At 39.2% G+C, this 24,543-nt stretch overlaps 1 protein-coding gene across 17 annotated transcripts in view; it reads right to left on the minus strand.

Moving 5' to 3' along the window:
• DMD (dystrophin) overlaps window positions 1-24,543 on the minus strand; it is a gene marked incomplete at its 3' end in the record, with an annotated part of 1,131,161 nt that overhangs the window by 79,470 nt on the left and 1,027,148 nt on the right. For 2 of the 17 annotated variants that reach the window (XM_079310875.1, XM_079310877.1), the window contains exon 1: window positions 4,789-4,951. The exons of 12 other annotated variants lie outside the window; for them this stretch is intronic. In XM_079310875.1, the coding sequence (XP_079167001.1) occupies window positions 4,789-4,808 (20 nt within the window). In that variant the 5' untranslated portion in view covers window positions 4,809-4,951. Of the gene's footprint in view, window positions 1-4,788; window positions 4,981-24,543 lie in introns of those variants that run through there. 3 more of the 17 variants (XM_079310876.1, XM_079310874.1, XM_079310878.1) reach the window with 3 other exon arrangements.

Below are 24,543 nucleotides of genomic sequence, written 5' to 3' on the forward strand. Positions count from 1 at the left end.
GTCACGATTCAGATGAACAGCTGCAGATCCCAACTAACATCCCCACCTATAGACCTGGGGCTGCAGTTTGTTTGCACCCAATGTCAGCCCCAGATCAGTTCCCCAGGCATGAGCTTGGCCACCCTGGCTTGCTTCCCCATAGGCAGATAGTCCCAGAAGGGAGGTATATTTGAACAGGAACTGTACCATGGTTTGTAGGCTGAATCACACAGCAAAAATGAGAAAGAATTTACACGAACAGTTACAAGAAGCCTCCAAAAATAACCTCCAAAAACTTCTGTACGAAATTAGTTTGGTAGCCCCAAATTGTTCTATGGACAAGCTAAATAATTTCAGACTCCATAGCTGTCAACCTGGCAGCCTTCAAAGAAACTGATTCCCCATAAAAGCAATTAAAAGCCATCAGATATCCGGTAAAGGTGAGAATAGATAGAATTATGGACATACCCCATGCTTGTGTGGGATAGAAGATCAAAAGGATCATCTTAGCATGAAAAACTAGTACCAAAAATCAAAGTTAATTTACTGATTTTTAAGTTATTTACTGTAAAGTCTAACTGCGCATCAGTGAGTTTAGTGTATACGGTTTAAGCTTATGGCATTTATTAATGCTGAAAATACACAACTGCTTTTGTAAGAACTTGTACATAAAATTTCTTTTGCATAAGAAACACTGGACTCCAACTGGTTTCAGCTATTTTTAATACCAGTAACACCAAACCTCTACTCAGTGTGGTTTTCTTTCATGGTATAAGATTAACTATCATGGGAAACGCACATTTTGTACAGAATGATTTTATTTGCTTCATGTGCAAGTGACAAAGACTGAATTTGCAGGGCAGGTACATTTCCCCTTTTGCTTTAATTTAAAACTTAGAGGAAATATTTCCTTCCCAAGACTCTAAAAGCCAAGCCAACTCTTGCCCCAGCAGCTCTCCAGCAGTGAGCACCCATGGGGCAGAGTGCCCTGCACCTGCTGGACCCCACCCCTGGCAGGGACCACCAGCTCCCATCTGGCACCAGCCCCAGCAAAGGGCTGGCCAGCCCTCCCACCCCTCTGTGCTCCTGCAGGAAAAAGCCAAGGCTTGGAAGGGAACTGTGGAGGTTGAGTGGCCGTACAGAGTCAGGGCAGACTTTGCTGGTACTTTACATTCAGAACACAAGAAGGCTGCAGATATTTTGCTCTCGCTAAAAGGCGTTTGCCTCTCAACGTCCTCAGCTCGGGAAATTATCAACTATTCCGCACACAAGGGCAGATCCAGGAAAGGTTAGATTCCATCAAGGCTATTCTTTCTAAGCCTCTTTGCCATTTTCAAAGGCCATTTAATTGTGAGCTCTGGGGTTACACCGGTGGGGGAGGATTTGTGTGTATGCCCTTATTGTGAGCACGGTCTGAAGTGAAATGCCAGCTCAGCAGTTTCAGGCAGCCTCAACCACACTTGGGAATGCTGTAGCATCCTTAATAGATCTGCAGCAAAGTGTTTGCCAGTGTTTGCCAGAGTTTCAAACTCTGGTGAACAAGGCCCTTTAGAGCCTGCAAGTCAGAAAGACGTCAAAAGTGGAGTCTGAGTCCTCTTGACTAGCAGCAGCTGAAGCAGAGTGAGAGTATGTGCAGAAATAAGTACCCAAAATGCTTTTCCAACAAACCACCAACACAAAAAGACATTGGCACACACAGCCAGCAGTTTTGCAATATTGCACATGCTCAGAGGATATATTTTTCAGTTTGGCTCTACATTTAGGTCAACTAAATTGATCACTAGCTTTTAAATCACAGGAATTCTGAAACAAATAAAAATATAAGTGCACTCACTTGGCTCATTTTCCTCTTTCTCATCTGACCTGAGCTACAGAAGTGGCAAGGAAATTAAAACCAGGCCTGAAAAGAAGATGAGCAGCAATGGCTAGTGGTGACACCTTGGTGTGGGTGTGACTGGCACACAAAAACACACTGGTAATTCAGTAGGATGAAAGCATAGACTTCACTTGATACATCCTTTGGGAACCACAGAACCACTTCATTAAAGGATGATTATATTATATTAGCAAGGATAATTTTTATGTAGGGAATTCTGTCACATTATGCCTATGTGAACTCACTCCTCTCTTCCTGCCAACAGCAGAGATTTGTCTCTCATCACCATCAGCAGAGCCAACAACACATAGGATTGGAAACCTGAAATCAAGAGACGATATCCTAACAGACACACTGACTGAATTACAGTTCCCTTGTTATGACTTGATCAGTTTGGAACAAAATACAGTCATTTTTTCATCATTCTTTTTATATTACTTCTGAGCAATACAAGCAGCAGGAGGAATTGAAAGCAATGCTCCCCCACACCCAAATTCTTGCATAAATGCCCCCAACATCCCTGCACCAGCCATGCTGCAACATTCACAAATCTTTTAACTGTTTTTGATTGCACTCCTCCCTCACCCCTTTTTCTGAGTAAAATAAAAAAAAAGAAAAAAATTAGGTCCCGTGTATTCCCTGTTCAGCTCCAGAGCAGAATTTTAGGTGTCTGCAGAGTCCTTTTTAAACTCTTAGAGCCCACTTCATTGGTGATAGCAGAGCCAGTTCTGCTGCGCTTCTCCCCACACCCTTCATTAGCAAATGCGACAAGAACATGTGAGAGCGCATAGATGTGCACAGAATAAAAAACTCTACAGTGTAGCAATAAACAGTTACATATACTCAAGAAAAAGTGCCAAAATTATAGTGGTATTCTACAAAGCTCTGAACTCATCCCTTTTCAAACAACATGATTTACAATACTTCTCACCTTCTGGCTTTACAATGAATCAAATGTTACTCCAACCACCTTATGACTGTTGTCAAAAAGCCAAAATAAACATGATAGTTGTTTGGATTTTACTAAACTAATCTAAATGCAACTGAAAGAGCTTTTATGAATAGACACTACCTTTCATTTAAAAGCAAAATGTTTTCAACAGAAGATGACAGTGATTGCAAAGAAAGAATTAATATTTCTCTTTTTTACAGTGCTTCATTAAGTCCTAGGATGAAACAAGTTAGTGCTATGGAAAGTATTAGCAATGTAAAAAGGTGGCACTCCTTTGTGCTTTACAAAGAACTACTGTTTTCATCTGTAAATCTAGAGACTACTGATCTGTGCAGAGATTACTTCTGTTTAAGCCAAGGATCAGCGTGTCTTCAGCAGGAATTTGACTTTAGCCTGTTTTATTGGCTTTTGCAAGATTTATCAGACTGCTGAAGGCAGACACCGATACATATTAAAGTTTCTTGCCGATACTGGAAATGAAAAATAGGAGAAGGGCCAAATATCAGCTGTCAAGTACTGAACAGTAACCCTTTTTTTCTCCCCTTGATGTTAAACATTTATTTTGTCTGCTCTGTCAGGGGAAAAGATTCCCGCTCAGTGGCTTGGTTTGGGTGAGCCTTGCCCCCCCGGCTTGTCACTCTCGGCTGATCTATTTGCTTTGCAAAGCCTCTCCTCTCCACTTCTGCCAAAGCAATTTCACTGCAGGGTCTTGTCAAATCAAGGCTCAGACAAGCGATGGCCTTGAACAATTCCTTAGTGCTAAAAAGGTCAAAGATCCCCGATATAACCAGGTTCCTCGTTTCCTCAGCTCTGCACATACACGCCTGCAAAAACCACCTCTCTGCCCAACTCCAGTGCAAGACACCTGCGGTGTCCCAGGCTGCAAGATGTTTTACAGCAGCTATTAAAAGGCAATATAAGGTGCCATATAGCAACAAGAAATACAGCACTTGCAGTGCAACCGCCCGGAGGGAATCCCCTCCCAGCCTCTTCTGCCTATTAACTTGAAAGATTACTTCTAAGCATGAAATTACGGGGGGAAGAAGCCATACACCCCCGAGCACGTTTGTCTACAGGAATTCCGCTGAAGTTCACGCCCGACCCGAGGCGCCCCACAGGCGATGTGCCGCGCAGGTGACGCTGTGCAGCGCCGCGCTATCCCCAAAAACCGCGGAGTGACGAGGCGAGCCCCGCGCATCCCGCACCTCCGGCACCGCCGCGATTCCCTGGCTCGGCTTCTCCCCTCGCCAGCCCGCACGGGCACCGGCACCGGTACAGTAAAGGCACAGCACAGGTACAGGCACCGGCACAGGTACCGGTAAAGGCACAGCACAGGCACAGGTACCGGTAAAGGCACAGGCACCGGCACAGGTACAGTAAAGGCACAGCACAGGTACAGGCACCGGCACAGGTACCGGTAAAGGCACAGGCACCGGTAAAGGCACAGCACAGGCACAGGTACCGGTAAAGGCACAGGCACCGGCACAGGTACCGGTAAAGGCACAGCACAGGCACAGGTACCGGTAAAGGCACAGCACAGGCACCGGCACAGGTACCGGTAAAGGCACAGGCACCGGCACAGGCACCGGTAAAGGCACAGCACAGGCACAGGTACCGGTAAAGGCACAGCACAGGCACGGGTACCGGTAAAGGCACAGGCACCGGCACAGGTGTGCCACGCGTGCGTGCCGCTCACACCGCCATCTCCTACGTGTGCCAACGGGGCGCATCCAGCGCCCAGCTACGGCCTCGGGAGCGGGAAAAAGGCGCCGAAACAAACGCCCTTTCAAGTTCCCCGAAGAAACCCGGCGGCAAGTTGCGATTTCGCGTGTAAGCGGTGACAGGTCCGGCCGCCCGCCCGGCGCAGACCGCGCCGGCCGCGCCGCTCGCCCCCGCCGCGGAGCGCGGGGTGGCCCCGGGCGCGCTCCCGCCCGCCCCCGCCGGCACCTGCCGCCCGCGCCCCGCGCCGCGCCGCGCTCACCCCCGGAGCTGCTCCCTCATGGCGGCGGCTGCTCGGCGGCGCCGCGGAGGCAGAAACAGCGCGTCCGCCCAGCCCCGCCGCTCAGCGCCACTGCAGCCGCCCCGCCGGCAGGGAGGGACGGCGGCAGGGAGGGAGGGATGGAGAGAAAGCGAGAGGGAGGGAGGAGGAGGCGGCGCTGCCCCGCCCCGCCCCGCTCCCGCCCGGCGGCGGTGCCGGCGCTGCGCGCCCTCAGCCCCGCTCCCCCCCATCCCGGCCGCGGGGCGGCTGAGGGCACCTCGCCCCTCCCCGGCCTCCCCGGGGCACTGCAGCTATTCTAGAGGAAGCCCTGGGGCTTCCTTTGACTTATTTTTTTTTTTTCTTTTTTTTTCTTTTTTTTTTTTTGGGGGGTGTTCTTTGCCCTGGCGCTGGCCGGCCGGAGAGATGGGTGTGCTGAGAGGCGGCAAATCAGTTCGCCTTCAGCGGGCTTGGTAAGAAAACTTAGCTAAAATATGCTCCGAATCCAGGCAGATTGGAAATGGGCCTTAACCTACACTTTTTTTTTTTTTTTCCTAGCGTTTAATTTTGGTGCTTAAAATGCCGAGTGGTTTATTTATGAGTGAAACAGGTAATTTCATTTCTAAGGGCTTGCCTTGGCCCCGCAGGGAAGGAAGGGTGAGCTTCTCCCCTGGATCTGTCTCTGCTCATGCCGAGTTACTGTTGCAATGTTTCTTTACATTAATTCCTACGCAATATGCACTGCACAAAGAAAAGCCAACAATCTCCTTTTAGTGTCACAAGCACTTCAAAGCAGCGTGGCCAGTCTCCCTCATGCATGTTGTGTATCTGTCTCCTTTATTCGTTAAAATAAGGCTCCTAGTCCTTCCCATAACCGGGTAGTTTTTCAAGCCCAACATATTATGATTTCCTGGTAAAGCCACCCCAAAAACAATGTCTTTCAGACCACATTCATAGAATGGTTTTGGTTGGAAGGGATGATAAAGAGTATCTAGTTTCCCCTTTCCTGCCACTAGACCAGGCTGCTCAAGCAACCATCCAGCCTGGAACACTTTCAGGATGAGGCATCTCCAACTTCTCTGGGCAACCTGTTCCAGTGCTCACCACCCTCACAGTAAAAATTTCTTTCTAATATCAAATCTAAATCTAGTCTCTACCTTTCAAATGTACAAAATAATCTCCCTGTTTTTACACTGGGAAGATGCACACCTAGAACTATGGAAAAATCATCCCACCCCTGTTACATGGCTGTCAATTGGCATTGAAGTTGCAAGGTGTTAGCCCAAGCACCAGGAAATTTAGGGCTTCCCTTAAGGCTCCGGGTAGTTGGATTATCTGATTTTAAGAAAAGTTCAACAAGCAGTTCAAGGAAAGCCCATGGGTTTGGTTTTTTTCTGGAAGCATTAATGTGAGAGATGCTCAAGGTTCAACCCCTCAGGCCCTCAAATGCAAATATAAAAATTATTGGAATTAAATGGTAAATTCTCATTGTTTCTAGATGATTTAGGTTTTAACAGGTCTAAGTCACAGTTTACAGTAACCTTGTATCTGTAATACTACCAAAACATGGAAAGAAAATAGAGGAATAATTTTTGTGTAAACATAAATCACCATGTTAAAACTCATTAGACTGTGAATTTTCCATTTAATTCAGTGAACCTGGTATTAATTGTTCTATCTATATCTTAGTTTTGACATGGCTGAAGGCTGTCAATTGTGTTATATCAGCAGTCTCACATTTTTGCATTTTTAGCTGAGTTTTAAGAAGTGACAAAACCCTCCTTAAGTCTTTAAAACAGGATGACTTTCATCCTGGTTGGGAGGAACCTCAGGGTGCACTACAAGGAGAGAGCAGCTGCTCATGTCATACAAAGGGACTGGTAGCCAGAGGCCAGACATTTCACAGCAAAAGTGGTTTGTTTTCCTTCAGAAGTATCTAGCACTGATTCCCCGACACACATTCCTTCAATTTTCACTGTTTCTGGAGCTTCCTGGCCTGCCTTAACAGAAGCTTGATGCTGCTATTATCATGCTGGTCTTCTTTCCCATACAATAGTGCCAAGTAATAAGAATTTAAAAACCAGTCTGAATTTCTCATACTTTGCATAATCTTCTTTCTCCTTGAGTTACAAATAAAGCATTGTATTCAATTAGACTCACAGCAGGTGAAAACCCCAATTAGTGAATCCATTTTCTTGGCTCTTTTTCCCTACCTTACACCCACACACCACTACTTTTTTTTTTTTTTTTTAACAATAAAGGGTAACTCTGAGTCATTCTCCAATTGAAAAGCAAATTAACCCCTTGATCTCCCAAATCAAACTATTATTCACTCAAGAACATTCAGGGCAAAACAAGAATGTTTAAAGATTAAGGGATTAAGGCCTATTGACTTTATAAATTGATTTTTATAAAAAAATCTATTTAATGTAGTTCTGATTGTTGTCTCCAGATTCACAAAAGCTTTTAGCTATTTTGATTGACCTGAAAATTATATTTTTGCTGTATAATGTGCACAAGTAATACCACTCTTACTCCAAATTACTTAAAACTACCCATCATTTATTACATAAATATATTTTGTTTGCAGTGTAAATTGTTACTATCTTTGGCATTTGTAACTGAAGCCAATTTTTATGCCATACTTAATTTTAGGCAATTTATTTGATAAAAGATAGTCATCTCCCTATAAAAAATAAAACAGAATTACAGAGTAAGCAGTTTGAACTCCTTGTGGTGCTTTTCTAATTCAAGGGCTACTCAGTCAACTTGTGCACCTATATAGGGACCTCAGTCAGAAGAAGAGCAGTGTTTATTTCTCCTATACTGTTGTTTTGTCCTGGACTGTGTCTAATCCATGTATCTATGTCTTCAACATCTAATAACACCAGGTGCTTAAAGGGATATCATGGCTGCCTAAAAAAATGAGGGATGATATTTGGAAGTGATCTTATTACCCCAAAACTCTTTCAGGAAAAGAGAAAAGCAGAAAGATAACTTGTATTTGCAGTCAGTCTGACTGCATTGCTCACTGCCCAAAGGATGACTGGAATTTCTGCATTTAAGAAAGCAAAGTTTTCTCTTTTAATAAGTTCTTCTCAGAATGTTGTCCCCTTTTTTATGGAGAATGAGCCAGAGCCACGTACACATTCAAACTAATTTATGAACATAAAATAATTAATTCCTAGGCATTAACACTTGAGTAATGTGCAAGATTAGCATCATCACTCCATGTTACAGACAGATGTGGAAACCCAATTGCAGAAATGGGTAGGGACTTACCTAAAACTAAGGTAGACATTAAAGGTACAAGTTTGCTTGTAAGTGACATTTCTTTGATTTTGCTGCCATTGAAAGGGAAGGGACAACATTTTCCTACTAGTTAAGGCTTTCTCCCAGAGCTCTCTGAAGTGTGTAGCCTCCTTATAAGTGTAGCTTTATCATTCTTCAGTTATCTGGGCAGTGAATTAGTTTGCTTTGCATTTTAAGAAGATATTGTGGTGCCCTACATTGGGCTGTCTAATCTGTTGCACTGTTTGAGTCTATTTTCTTTTTCTTGGTATAAATAAATGCTAAAAATCACTTGGGATGGCACAATGGCACTTTCCTGGATCATGTGTCTTAAATATGCTCCAAGGGCTGGCATCTCCAGGGTGTTTGGGAAATTGTTCATAGCTCTCTCAGAAGAGCCAAGAAGAAGATTCTGGTTTGGATGTTGCTAGGTTTTTTTGGGTTTTATTTTTTTGCCTTTTTGCACATTACCACTGAAAATACACTAAAATACTGTACATTCAATGAAGAAAATAGTTTTGAAATGTTCCATTCATTTTCCCCAACACTGCACTGTAAATTAAAAACCTAGTAAAACACTTAATAGCTCAGTTTCCTTAATATCAGTTATTTACACCATAGGACACTGGGGAAAGAGAATACCACTCCCTGTTCAGAGGGAAACCCAACCTCCTCTGTCCCACATGAAGAATGACAAGCTGGTGCTTCTTCTTGCCCAGGGCTCATTCTCTGCACTCTAAAGCAGGTAACTGGCAAATGGAGGTCACAAGAATTTTTTTTTCACTGAGATATTCTTAGAATAGACAGAATATCCTCTTTTTTTTTTTTTTTTTTTTTTTTAAATTTTATTTTTTAAAGCAATTCTGCAGTAAATATTACAGAGCTAGCAGCAATGTAATGCCCAGTATGGAGAGCGTTGGTACCCGGCACATGTGACAGGAGCACTGCTGTTCCTGCTGAATGCACAGCAGCACAGCTTTCACATTCCTCTGGGCTGTACTTGCTTTTACTACTGTAAGGACACCTGATTAAAAGTGAAATCTTAGTCACCCTACAAGATGGGTACAATGGAGCCTCAGGAGCAGCCTGTGCATGCCTTATGTTGCACTGCCCTGCATGCTGTTGCTGAAAGGTGAATGAGAGGGTGCCTGTCATTTTGAATATATTAAATATATGTATGAATTCCTGCCTGATGAGATCTTGGAAAGGCAAATTTCAAGAGGCTACATTTTTTTTAAGGTGATAGCGACAGTAGCAGAATGTTCAGTCTCTACTGCCCCCATGTTTGACCTTGAAAAGGAGCAGAGTGGGACTGAGGTTGAGAAGGATTGCACACATCACTGGAAAGGATGGATAGCACATTCTGCACCAGCCCCATGAGCTCTTCAGGTAAGCTCCTGTAAATAGCAAAAGCTTTTTTCTCCCTTCCATAAGAAACCACAGCAAAGAAAGAAAATTAAGGAAGGAGTAACCCTTACTCTTCTGGAATGGAGAAGAACTGGAGTTTGAATAGTCCCAAGAATAGATCAAGAAATGAAATGCTGACATAATGCTAGAAAACTAAAAACAGTAAAACCCCTACTGAAGTAAGGCTTTTGGAATGCTAACAGGAGGAGAAAAACCATACATATATTTAAAAAAGAAGACTTAAAATCTGACAACCGAAAACTTAAGTCAAACAAAATTGCCTGCTGATCTTCTCAATGCACAAATAAGACTTGAAAAATTATAATTAGACCACAGTAAATTCTTGATTTGAGGAATCTGTATTGGCAAAATGAATGGTTATCATTATAGGGAGTAGGGTTGAGAAAAAAAATGCAGACTAATAAGGATAAATTAAACAAAGCAGCAAAGACAAACTCAATTTCTTTCTTTTCTTTGCATGCCCAGTTGGAAATAAATGATTGTTTTGCCTCCTGGAGGGATTAAAATAAGAAGGATTTCATAAACTCTCTCACTCACTGGCTCTCTTTTCCCCTCAAAATCTTTCTTTCTACGCATAAAATTATGTGTTGCAAACACAAAAGCTGGCTTACAAAATCATTAAATTATCTACTGTTTTATATCAATGTATAGATCTCAATATCAGGAAATTCTGTATCTTGCAGTTCTACTTTACTCAGGCCCAGAAAACCTGATCCTAGCTACTGCTCACCCCGCATTCCCAATTCATAACAAGCTGCCCCCTCATCCAAAGGTTTCCACAGACATTAAAGGAGAATGTTGCCTTCTGTTTTTACTAATTTACTTTTTGGTTGTGTTGTATTCCTTAATATACATACTTTTGACATTATTAAATCTATTTTTGTGACTAATATAATACAAACAGATGTTTGGTTTTTTTCTGACATTGAGAACTTTATTTCAAAATCATATAGAAGAGAAAACACTTTGGGGAAAAAGCCATTGAGATCATGCTTGGAGATTATTTACTGGGATATTCCAATGGTAAGGCTGCAGTTAGAAAACAATGAAATCTATTGCATTTTATGACAGCGATATAAAGACAAGTTCCCAGTCAGACCACTAGTTGTGCAGACTTTTCACCTTTGAACTAATGCATTCATTTTTGCTGTCTGTGTTCTGCCAGTACTTTAGCAATGGATGCTTTGCTGTGTTCTCACAGGAACCTGAAGTTTCTCTTGCTTTGCAATATATGTTGAACCTGTCCTAACTATCTTATCATTTCATCAGTGATTATAATATATCACACATAATACATAATTCAAGCTAAGAGGCCCTGCCTATTTTTATGTACACACTAGACTTTTTCATCCTCTTCCCAGAGATGTTGAGGCCAATGACCTTGGCAAAGATCAGTTTGAGATTTACTCCCAACCTTTTCCCTTGATTAGGCCATACAAGCCTTAATGTGAGAAGGGGATGGTTTTCCCTTCCTAGTAAATCACAATGATATAGTTTCAAAACTAGACTCAGTAGCTGCTCTCAATACCCTGGTGCAACATGAGCAAAGCTTAGTCCTTTTGCATGGCAAGACTGCTCTGAGCTCCCTTCCTAAATGCCTTATGTGGGGATCCAGAAAGCAGAGCACTGCACTTGGGAAAGGAACAGGCCTAGAGAAGCTGATGGCAGAGGGGGTAGCCACACCTAACTGGCCTCACCAGTAATTCCATCCAGGTTAACTCCTTAATCTGATCCAGGAAACATTTCTCACAATTTATTTGCATAGAAATGCATCTTCAGGTTCAGGGTTATGCAACTACTCCCAACCTGAGGTCAGCAAGAAATATATTCTGGAAAGCAAAAGCTTCTCATCTGCTATTTCTGAAATGGAACTTTTTATTTCATTTCTAAACAATATCCTATTCAAAAAACCAAAACCAAAAAAAAAAAACCAAAAAAAAAACCAACAAAACAAACCAACCAAACAAACAAAAAAACCCCAACTTTACTTTAGCTTGAAAATGAGACAATTGTTTGTACAGCTCTGGCAGCACCCTTTAATGGCAAGTGGCAACAATCTAATCTTGTCCATGCCAAAGAGTGAAAATTGGTGTTCATGCACAGGCATTTGAAACAACCACAGGCACACAGATGCCTACATTAACTGGGGCTTCCAGAGACAGATGAACCAATATCAGCTATAATGGAGCCATGTCCTAGGGCACGGATATAATTTTATCCTAATTGAATCTAAAAGTATGTTAGCACTTAAACACTTCAGTAAAGAGGGATATAAAGGTATTTTGAGGTAAGATAAAAATTATTTCTTAGTAAGTGGATTTCATTGATGAAAAGGATTTCATTTAAGTATCCTTTGGCAAGTCCAAGCATTTATGCTTTAGCACATGCTCCACATAATTCCATTCAGCTTCTGCACCTTCCATTTATTTAACTATAATATGATTCTCTCTACAAAGCAGTGCTCCCAGCTTTTACCCTTAGATATCTTTGTGTAGCTCCTCCTATTCCCAGCACAGTAGCTGGCAGTTAATTCAGGGAAGAATCCTGTGGGTGCCAGCTGATAGGAAGAAGTTTTGCTAAACTGTATTGCACAGTTTGAACTTCATGCTTATTGAAGTCTCATAACAGCATTTAGTGGAACTCAATGTCTAGGTGCACTTTCAATATTTCATGTTACATTTGAGCCAAACATCTCACAGTGTATCTCAGCAAGGTCTCAAACAGCTTGCTAGTCTACTGGCATACTTTCATCCAGTTCTCTGATCTCAGTTATTTACCAGAAAATGGAATCTCTTAGGGAAAGAATAAACATGTAAAATTATGACTTCCTTTCTCACAACACAGCCAAATTTTTCTGTGAAAAATTTGCAATGAAAATCAGAAATGCCTTGTTTGCCCAAGTCAAAGAGCCTTGACATTTATGATCAAAGGTACACAGATGAATTCAAGGACCTGCCATAGTCCAGTATTGAATCAAGAACAATGGTGAATGTGTTTAGCTCAAAATCAGCCAAAATACTTTTTTTTCTTTCTATACTGAGCATTTTTCCACATTGAAATAAAAAACAATTGTATTTGGAACTATCTGCTTCTTTAGGAAATTGCTTCCCAAGGTTCAATCTAAATCCAGAACAATCCACATTGCCCTAAAATATTAAGGATTTAAATATCAGTTGTGGTCCATATTAACATTCCTAGACTCCTGCTGCTGCATCCAACTCCTTTGAACATTATCAGAAATGTCAACCTACAGATCTACCATATCAAAATCTCCAGCTTTTTCTAAAATAGTCCAGACTTAAAGAGAAAATTCTTATTGCTAGCACTAAGTGAAGTAACCCATCTTTATCATCTCCCTCACTGCACGACACAGAAGGCCAGATTATTTTAGAAGTTCAAAATACCTTATTTCTTATTATCAGGCCTAAGAAACATCACACAGTTTTTGTCACCTTCCTTCCAGGAAGAAAAGAAGGTATTAAATTCAACCAAGATTTCTCTATATCTACATGGTACACTGCAAATGCAGAGCACAGCACTCAAAACATTAGTTTATTTAATAGTGTCCAGAATTTACCATTTTATACTGGCTTAAATTTAATACATAGGTACCAAATTATGTACTGCGTGGAAGATTTTATAACTGTCATTAAAGTTAGAAAGAAGGATCTTCTAAAGTCACACCTTCTGTCTCATAAAACATTACAAGTGTTGGAGCATTCATCTCTAATCCTAAAATAACAAAATCAGTTTGTCTATTATTAAAAAAAAAAATAAGGTGGTGTTTTAAATCATCATTCTTTTCTTCAGGTATATAATTTTTCTTCAATAACTATCACAGCTATGGTCTGTGGTAGCCAACTTCAGAACAAAATGTCATTTTGCAAATAATTAGCACCACTTTAGTTTGGTTTTACCTTTATACCGATACACATCAGGCAAAAGAAAATAATAATAAGTAAAAAATGAGACCTTCAGCCTTATCTTTTAAATAAAACAGGGTTAAGATGTGATTTCTAAATACTTTTGTACTTTAGCAATAAAATTTATTTTGCTTATGGACATTTTAATTTTTATTAGTGTTGAGAAATGAAACTCTTGTTACTTTTCCATGGTTTTGTTGCTGCAGTTGCTCTTCATTCTCATTCTTAACATTCTACTGCAATTATTTTTCAAATTATTATCCTTCTACCCATGTCCCTCAATTTGTTCTGTTTTTAGGGTAACTAACAGAGCAAATAATTTATTAAGGATAAAAATAATTTTGCAAAGATTTGCAGAAGCTGACAGACTAAGAATTCTGCCAAATAGAACCCAAGCAGAGAGAGGAGGATTAGACCCCATCTAATCCACTGATTTTTTTTCAAACCAGGGTTTTTAATACTGAACTAAAACCTTTGGAGAGTTTTATTTTTAGCAGCTTTCCATATTAAGGTTTGCTCTAAGAATTGCAATTTAGGAAGCAAACCAAAGAAATATATTTCTTGTTCTTGAGTAAGGTATCATCACTAAAAGTCTTCCATCCCCCAAATAAATTTTTTTTGGTTTTTTTTACTTTATTCCATATTTTATTTTTTCTGTTAGTTTTCATTGTAAACATTATACTTCACTGAGCTTTAAAATAAAAAAGAAAATAACAATTAAAAAGGGAATTTATGCAATGAAAACAATCTTTTGGTGATGGCAGTACATTGTGTTTGATAAGAGATGAAGAAAGTGACTGTTTTTACTAATTATTTCCATGTCAACACTGTACATGAAACTTGCTTTCAGTTTGGTAAAAACCAGACCAATGGGGCTGTGTCTATGTTGCCATTCAATTAAATTATTTAGTCTATGAAATAGCCAAGAGAGCAACTCTCCAAATGTGGAAATATTTTGGCTGTTTGAACTTTCTAGTGGCATATTATCTTAGTTACCCTGTTACATGTGTCTGCCCTGAGAATAATTGTGATTTCTTGGTCCAAATTTCACACAGTGACCCTTTGATTACTGCTGAGAGGTGGATGGCCCTACAGCAAGCCATGGGATTCCTCTACTTCCCATTTAGTGCTCCCGTGGATCCAAAGCATGACTTTCTTCACATTTTTAAGTTTTGATTTTAAAAATGTAATTTTTAAAATTTCAAATTATGTGACCTAATACAGGAGTTGAAGCCAGTGAGCTGCTGAAAAAACCATGGTATCTTTTTGAAACTAGGTGGGCCTGTCCCTGCAGAATAAACCCATCATATGAAATGGCTGCAACCTCTCCCTGCACTGGGGAGACAGACAAGTTCTAGATCAGTTCAAATGCCTGGGAGTTACCTGGCATGCAGGACAGTCACAAGTTCTTTGCTGCACTAGATCCCCAAATTTTTGTGATGAACTTCTCAAAGAAATCAGTTGGTAGTCAAAGTAACAATTTTTAGTAAGGAATTTTCTGTCCAGGAAGCAACTAATCTGACAAAAACCAATTCACTACCAATGATGTCTGCTGAATACTTGATATGTAATTTCCAAAGTTTGCAGAACTCAAATCTTCTAAGAAAAACAAGTATCTGCACAATTTTTTTTTTTTTGTAAACTGGCAGAATTTTTGACAGAATTATCAAATTAAGGAAGCACTCTCAATGCATACCACCACTTCTTTCTTAGATTTTCTTTATATAAAAAGCAATGGTTTAGGTAGAAATTTCTGTAAGAAACTGGGAAAAGGTAGGGTATAGAATATCCATCTGCTCCCTTGTACTGTCTGTCTTCACACAACACTTCTGCATCTTGCCAAGTCTGTGAGCTGCAAGAGCCCAGTGTGTAGTGACAATGTTCTAACCCTTGTAGTGCCTTGCAGTGTAGTAACACACTGAGCTGAATTTCTCTTCCAAACAAAATTTTGGCTTCATTCCTTAGTGAATGTTCTTGCTTTGACAGACTATCCTATTCGCTCGCTTAAAACAATCAGATGCATTTTTAATTTTTTTTTAAACTTGTTCCCAGATGAGCATAGTTTATATAATCAGCCACCAACTCCAACATTGAAAAAGACAATTCTTATTTTCTTAATTTAAGTCATTATGCTAAAATAATATTTTCTCTACTTTTTTTATCCTTTTATAATTTGCAATTATGAGGATAATTTTAAATACCTTTTAGAGCAAAATTAAGTGTCTGTTATATAGTTTTTTTTTCTTTTTCTAACCCAACATTTAATTAAATGCTAAGTTTGACATTGCATAGTTTGGTGAGAATTTCAGCCCTGGATTTCTGTGAATAAAAATAATACCTAATCATAAGCAATGCAGCAGTATTCTGTGATTCTTTATTATTATATATTGTGTGAATATAATTGGCTTTATAGTGCATTTTAAACAGAGATGGATTGCTCTGATCATTCCTGCCTTCAAACCATCAGACTGATCACAAGTAAGTACATGGAATTTGAGTAGTAGTATGAAAATACTGCAACACTAAACCTCAATTGTTATATATTTATATGTAAGAGAGCTGAGAATGCTATTTTTTGGAGGTTATTCAAATTATTTTGGTAAAAAAAGAATTGGTCTTTACTGGAGGATAATGTCATATGGTCTTATAGTGAGGAGTACATGTAGAAAACAAGGGGAATTTTAGGCCTAACTATATTTTCTGTCAGCCAATATCTTAACCTAAAAGGATCATCTGGTCAGCCTCTTCTATGATGTAGAGCTAATGAAAAAAAAAAAAAAAAAAAAAAGATTACATCTTTTGCAGCCACAAGAAGAGGACAAAGGTGGATAGGGAAGCAGTGGATATACAGTATAATAACTTCCAGCTGCTGTATCATCTGTCTACTGATAGGTATGGTGAAATAAATAAATGATCAAAAAAAAACAACAACTAATTAAAAAAACCCCAACAATGTCAGGATGAGTTTTTGTAAATAAGAACTTGCAAGACAAGTGATATGAAAGCAGCAAGATGATTAAAATGCAGTATCTTATTTATTATACATAAGGTAGATCAAAGCTCCTCAGAGATAACAAGGCACAGATTGGGGGTTGCCACCTGTTTGGTCTCACTAGCTGTGGAAATCTTTGAGGTGAAGCTGTGTTAAAGGTTGTCAGTACATGCTACACTTATGAATGACTTGCATTTATTAAAAAAAAAAACCAAAGCCCAAATTATTCTTATTTTGCTGAAAAAATTTACTCATTATTCACCAGCACATATGTTACTTTCATAGTTAAGACAAAAAGAATATGCTATGTAATTCAAAAGTTTTCAGAAACAAAGAAAGAAACAAACAAAATTGCAGGCAAATTCTCTTACTTGATACACATCACTTTAATATGGTGGTAAAAAGCCTGAAGAGTTTAAAATTAGAATATATTTGAGCTGTTGTTTTGGAGAATGCTGAGCCTTGCAGCAGACTGAGCTCAGAGAAGAAAGATTGTGGCAAGCAAATTGTCAAGGAAAACAGAAGTCCGGACAATGAGGCAGGAGACAGATTTCTAGGTGTTTTTTGGGTTGGTTGCATTTTTTTGTCTGTCCTCTTCACAAATAACAGAACAGCTGTGACTTAAGGAAATGTTTGGTTATAAAAGTCCAACAGTTATTGGCAGGATCTACTAAAGAGCAAGTTGAGAAAAGCTGAAAATCTGCAAGATGCAACAGGGGAAGGCAAGGCAGCAACAATCTTTGTCAGTGTCCTTGAAATGTGCCACAGAAATGGCTAAACAGATGAGCAGAACTCCAGTCTGGAGATGTCAGAGCACCTCTGGGCTCTTAGGTCTTTCAGTGACAATTCATAGGAGACAATGCACAACAGCAAGAAAAGAGAAGTCAGTAAGAATAAGAATGATGACTTTAAGTTGGTGTAAACTTAATTTGAAGGATAAAACCGGGGGAAAAGTCTCTAAGTACTTTAAGACTCACGTGTTTCAAAAGAAGAATTGTTTGGGAGTTCTCTGGGTGTTATAAATACACCCACTGACCAAAACCAAGTTGGGGCTGACACAGGAATCTTTCCCCTTGGCTGACTCAATTCAAAGAGAAGACTACTGTGAGACCACAGGATGTGGGCATTCCCTCACTGGCAAGGTTGATAAAGGATTCACACTGACAGACTCTTTTCCACTCCTTATTTCTAGAATGGTGAACAAATGCCCCAGAGCAAAGCAGCACTGAGGGATTTGCACTCATTTTTATCAAGAGAACACTGTACAGATACAGATTTGTGTTTTCCTAGTGGCGAATATTTATTCCACAATATTTTGGGCACTGATGTGAAAAAACATGATACATGAGAGGGAATGCTGAGAGCCACATTCTGATCCCTTTTAGAGTACTAAAAACTAGAAGTAACTTAGCCAAAATCAATGAAAAAATCTCTCTCAATCCATGCAAGCTGCTTTAAATGAAGAACTTAAATTTGATTTCCAAACTTCTGGCAGCAAGTCTGATGAGAGCTTAAACTGCTACCACCATAACCTGTGAGTCCTCTAGTTCTTCTGCTCATTTCAAGGTTGTTAAGACTACAATTAAATATTTATTTCTCCTTCAGACTGGACACAGAAGAAGATATAATAGGATATGAAAGTGAGTTTTAACATGTAATAACCATATTAGTAAGGTTTTAATTGCTTTTGTAACATAGCACAATTAAAATAGTGGAAAAGTAGATGAATGAGGACTGTGCAGGAATAAGTATTTGTCAAATACATAGATATAGAACAAATTCTGCAATGGAATTGTTTGGTAATATTACAGCAGTATTAAAAGCATAAGCACTCCCATTAACTAGCAGTAATTAGGAAATAAATAAGGTAAGTGCAACTATAGCCAGCAACATAATCTGGCAGTGGTTTATATCAAAATAGCTTACTTAGATTCTGAAGTTCATACAAAGTTTGGAAATGATGGTGAGCTCATCAGGATGAGATCTTTGGGAATCAGTTTTATAACCTCTAATTTTCAGGTGTACTTAAGGTAATCTGAAGTACAGAGCTAAAATATGCTATTCAACAATGGTGTCCTACTGGCTACAAAGATCTCACTGCCAGAAATCTGGAAGAAATTTCTTTCTAAACACTGAAGTAAAATTTCAAGATGCCTGTATTCCCAATTACTTGCACTAAAAGTTTATAGATGAGAAATAAAAATGTGGTTTTGGTTTAGTAGTTCTAACTCTTGGTTTTTATTTTTTATTCCTGTAATCACTGACATTTCCAGCTACAAAATACAGTCTGTTACACTTAGAAAAACAGCTGCAAGGCACTTATTCCCACTCTCTGGGGTTTCTATAGGCTGAAAGAGGGTATGATTTTAAAGAAGAATAATTTGTGAAACAGAAAGATATTTAATTTGCTTACTTTTACTTCCAGAGTTTACTCTCTATTAGAGAAATCTGCAACTAGTATGGCAAATCTGAAACCCATGCTCACAGAGGTGCATCTCCTGTATTTCCACACCCAATGCAGAAACATCTTTAATGAAGAGCAGCTTCAGTAGCTTTTTCAAGGATATGCCTAAGTAGAAAGTATATACAGATATTTGGGGAAACACAGCATTTAACTGTTTTGGATAAATAAGAAACTGGCAATTTCCTCTCATTTGCCACACCACTGCTCAAGGGTCTGTCTGAGAATGAAATCTGGAATGGAAAAACAGTAGTCTGTCACAGATCCTTCCTCTCTGCCTGTCACATTTGCAATAAACAATGCTATCAACCCCTTGCAATTTAGGTAAATATTTCTAATGATGTTATAATTCAATTACTGCAAAGAGCTAAAAATCTAAAAAGATCTCCAAAGATGATTTTTTAAAAGGTAGGTTACTTAACTGATGATTATAAGATTCTTGCAATGCAAGGAACTAGTATTAAAGTTAGATGTACAAAGAACTTGCTTAGACAGAATGTTAGACATGAAACCTTTTAGTTAAATGAGGACTACTTTCTGGATTCAGTGAAAATTACTCCTTTTTTATGATGGTACTATCTTCCACTGAATTTATCTGTGAAGATCAAATGGCAAACTTCTGCAAAATATTACAGTTCAGTAAGTATCTTCACTGCAGTAGGATATGGAAGTTTAAAAAAGAGAAAATTAACTGTTTTAGCATGCTGTATCTCCCAGAAAGCATCTGACAAGCCACAAAAAAAAAAAAAAAAAAAAAAAGTAAAAAAAAAAAAAAAAAGTGGAGTGAATCAGCACATGGGGAAAATGAACTTGAGCTAACAAAAAGGTGGTTCTGTAAAAGAAATAAACATATATATGTTGGCATTTCAGAACCTCAGAGTTGCTGCAATCCCCTTCTGTGTTAAAGCCCTCCAAGAGCCAAACACCAAATGACAACCTACCATGGGTAGTTTTTAGTTAATTGCGAGTGATTTTCCTCAGGTATGTAAGTATTCACCATATTAAAGGTTTTCCAGTTCTGCAAGTTTCACTAGCTGAAAAATTAATCAATACTGCAAGGGCAGGTATTAGAGAGGCAATCACTGTATGAAAATGTGCCCCATTATTAAAATACAAGAATATTTTTCATTAAATTGACAATACCCCCAGCTTTTACAATGCACTAGAGTGTATTTACTCGTTAAAGACTCTTCTTTGCAAAATTATGCAAAATGAAGTATTTTAAGAAGAGGAAGAGGAAAGAATCTTCCTGTGCCAAATTAAATCCCAGAGACATAATGCTAGAGAACATTCAGTTACTTCTGATCTGTGCTCATTACTGAAAAGCCAGGATACTGGGAAGTAAACCAGCAGTCCTACTGACCTCACCCTGCTCATCCATCTACTTCCACTAACATCTTCCCTCTTTCTTTTCTTTCCTTAACCCCTCTCTGCCTGCACACAAAATATTTGTTTCTAGAGTAAAACTGCTGCATTCCCAGTATTGATGATGTGCTTTTCATTGGACCAGACCTTTGTGAACAGGATGCCTCTACTTACATTTAGGAAATGTAGTGCTATACTGTTTCTCAAACTGCAACATATTGCTGCAGTGTGCTTCCAGACAATTAAGTCCTCTTTAAACTTTGAGCAAAAAAGGTAGCCAGCACCACCTCTTCCAGTAAAGGACATTGGAAAATTATGATCTGCCTTGGTCTCCTTCAGTGGAATATGCCATTTCTTCTCTCCATAGTTCTAAACTGTGCAAGATGAGATGATATTTGAATATTGTTTTGCTAGACATGATGTGTGCACTTACATTTCAGTTCCTGAGGTGGGGGTTGAATAATGATATATCAATAGCATCACTTAACCATGAAATCCAGCACAGAGGAGATGCACTCTCCATGCAGTGGGGGGACTGACCATGTCTTGTTGTGCATGCATCTTTTACAGTTTCTCAGCAGAATCTGTAACTTGGTACAGATTCTTGAGTAGAAGTGATAGACTTTATATGAAACTGTACCATTAAGCAGCAGGCTGGCAAGGGATAAATGTTGCTCAGGAGGTTAGACATACACTGCTGTAGAGATTCTGAAATTCAACCTCTGCCCTGAAAAATAAATACCTTGAAAAAATTTGGAAATTCTAGAACAGTGACATCAAAATAAATATAACAATTTTACCTGTAATATATGGGTTTGAGCCTTTTCTATTCATGAATGACAAGTGAAGAAAAATCTTTTTTCGGAAACAAAAGCACAACAAAACATTTGCTGTTGCCCTGAATACTAATGATGGAAGACTGTTGCTATGGTGATGCTAATTTTAACGTTCTTGCCTGTGGACTTCATATGAACTGCCCGTTTTAACTTTTGCAAATGTCATTTACAAAATGAAAACCCATTAATGACTGGTGAGGGCACAATGTTCCACTTTAATTAGAATAATAAGGAATGCTGATGCACAAAGTACAGGTTTGTGAATTGCTACAAAGCCCACACTGTCAAAATTAATTACCTCTGATGGGGACTTTGTTCTATTTTTTTTTTCCAAAGGAAGCTTTAGAATAATACAACTGTAGCTTGACTTGAAGTTGAAAGCAGGCTCTCCTTTTAATAGCAAGGTGGAATAAAGAGGTTTCTGAGACTGACAGTATAGTAAAAAGTACAACAGAGCTTAGAACTGTGACTGAGCCATGCTAAAGGAGCACCAATTCTAGCAAAGGGGAAATGCAAGTGCTAATGCTGCCAGGAAAAAAAAAATCAGCTAAATACCAGCTCAGAAAAGCAGTTAGGATTTGGAAATTAGAGTTGGTATTTTTTGAATAACTTAACAACAAAAATAAATTGAGTGGGTGCTGGGATATGATTCTGGTTTAAGTTAGTGGGGTATTGCTGTGATTTGTTAATTGTGAAGTGCTGAGACAAGTAGATGATGTTTAGAAAAAATAGCATAGATAGCAATAGTAATCTCTTTTTTAATGCACCAAGTCCTTGCAAATCATGAGCATACATCTCTCATGAGAAGGGAAAAAAGTTTCAACTACCATTTCTAATTTTGGGGCAATGTCAGCATATAAAGTAGGTACTATGCTGCTAACAGCATGTCAGTAGTACTGGCTGCAATGAGGAAAGCATACTGCAATGAAAAGCATCACAGACAGCTGCTGAGAGTACATTATACAGACTAATTGTTATTATTAGATATCTCCATTGTAGCACTGCTGAGAGAATCTAATTTAGAGTTGAGATTCATTGTGTTGCATCCTGCATTAACAGAAAGGAAACTTGCCTTCTCTTGTGAAGAGCTGAGCTGGTGAAGGATTTGATTTGTCTTTGTGCTACATCTCTGGTTCAGTGTGAGATTGCTGGAAGTGCGACTGGTGTGAGGATGAATAGCTGCTAAAATATTTTTTAAATTCTCATTCATTCATTATGGTTTAATGAGTAGCTGAACTTTCTTCCAGCATGACCAGGATGAAATCCACTCTGAGTCTATTGGTACACTCCAGTGCTGTTTTAAAATGGCCTGGCCAATTTTGCCCTTGAATTGTTGGCTATTGTGCAAGCCTCTGTACCTAAATACAACTCTGCACTAAAGATGGCTGGAATTTCATGGTATTGTACTAAAGAGAAATACAGCAAAAAATATAGATTTGTCTGAGAATGGTTGTGTCTACCAAGTCTGATTATAAGATTTTCTGCCCTTGATCCGTTAACTCAGAACTTGTTTTCCTCTTGGTGTTAGGTTTGTGCAGAGGTAACTGGGTGACCTCTGAACCTCACTGCCATCAAAGTCCTGCTTCAGCGAGCACCCACTCTTCATGTAGAGAGAAGGGCTTGATGTTGAAAATGCTACTGACTGTAATTTTTGCAGATAAAACCTGCATGCTCTGTGCTGCTGCTGAATGCAGCTGTACCTGGTGGGATGCACAACCCTGAGGCAGCTAGCTGGTCTTGAGAGCCAGTGGGCTCAGGGCTATCCATACTTCTGCAGGACATTGCCCCATGATAATGTTATCTCAGAAGAAGAAGGGACAAGGCTCTCTTCTACTTAGTAAGAAAAACCTTAGCAGCTAACTGGAATTCAGAGGGTGCCAGAAGCAAACAGTAATTTACAAATATGGAACTGATGTGTGTTAACAAACTGACACTCATAAGTTAAAGTTTGGTAGCTCCTCAATACACAAAGGTTTAGAATTTATGTAATTATTTTGAAACAGAGAAAATAATCTGAGAGAAGTGCCTCACGGAAAATTGTTACTAAACACCATTACCAAGACAATTATATTTTCACAGTTCATTTTTCAGATAAGAAAGTGGCATTTCTGACAATGTCAGCCCCTGGCAACACTGATGGACAAAGAAGTCAAGGGGTTTAAGTTAACAGAGCCTGCTGGCATGGAGATATCTGTGGGACCAAGATCACCTCAGTCTTCTTCAAGACAGATTGGACACCTAATAAGAAAGAAATATTTTTGTTCCTTAAAATTCTCTGTTGATCCATGTGGATGGGTAGAATGTTAAAAGTATCTGCCTGTTGTGCAGAGGAACAGTGAGACATCCAGTGGTATTTAACCAAGCAATAAAGATGCTCCAAGTTACATCTTTCTGTCACCTGGATTTAGGTGATGGAAAGACTAACAGTGCCTCCAACAACTTCTAAGTTCTTCTCACATATTTCCTATTCTGTGCAATAAAATTTTTTTTAGCTGTTGCAATTCATTTTATGACTATTGTTAATAAAGTGAACACAGCATCTTTCAATGAATGGCTGAGGCTGAATTAGATTACTGCTAATCAGAGTGACTGAGTACCAAGAAAAAATCTCTCAGAAGGAGAGAATCAGGGAAAAAAATATAGTTGTTTGGTGTTGGAAAAGGAGATAAATTATCTTAAGGACAAGCAACATGTGTAAGTAGGCATGAAGTGCATGGGATAGCCAACAGAGGCAGCAAAACATTGTGTAAAATAATAGAAATGTCAACAGAGGAACACTGGCGTTTGAGAGAAAACATCTATTTTGAGCTTGGGACTTAATAACTATCTAATGACAAGTGCTAAAAACAGGAAAGAAAACTGTAATGAACAAATTTAGAAGTCATCAGCATAACTAAATTAAACAAAACTGGGAAAGGAGAGGTGAGAAAGTAGAATAAGGAGGGTGGTGGGCTGGAGGCAGAGTTTCCAGTGGGAGGGTTGGCTCTGCGAAGGGAGGATAAGAAAGATACAGAACAAGCAAACAGTAAATTATTGCAAGGGAAAGCCTGACAGCAAGCCAAGAGAAGGCATGAAAGGACAGCAGCAAGATGGTTGTTGAAAGTGGTGGAATGACCTAGAAGAAAGTGAACACTGAAAAGATTCTTGGAACTGGATGGCAGGAAATTGCTAGTGACCTTATTAAGAGCTGTTTTAAGGAGAAAATGGAACAGAAGCTAGAAATGACTGGACAGGAAACAAAAACATGAACTGGAAAAAGACACAAATTCCAAGAAGAAGAAGGGCAATGTTCTGCATATTGAACAGTGTTAGAGAAAAGATTTGTTTTGTTTTATCAAGGGCAGTCCTGAAGAGAAACTTCCATGTAAGGAAAGAAGGAGCAGATAAGCTTCAAAGAAAATACATCATGAGAAATCTAAAGTCCTAAACCAAGTCATTTTGTTATGCTCCTAATGTCTTGGGGAC

This window comes from Erithacus rubecula, assembly GCF_903797595.1.
Source record: "Erithacus rubecula genome assembly, chromosome: 1".
NCBI classification, from domain to species: domain Eukaryota; kingdom Metazoa; phylum Chordata; class Aves; order Passeriformes; family Muscicapidae; genus Erithacus; species Erithacus rubecula.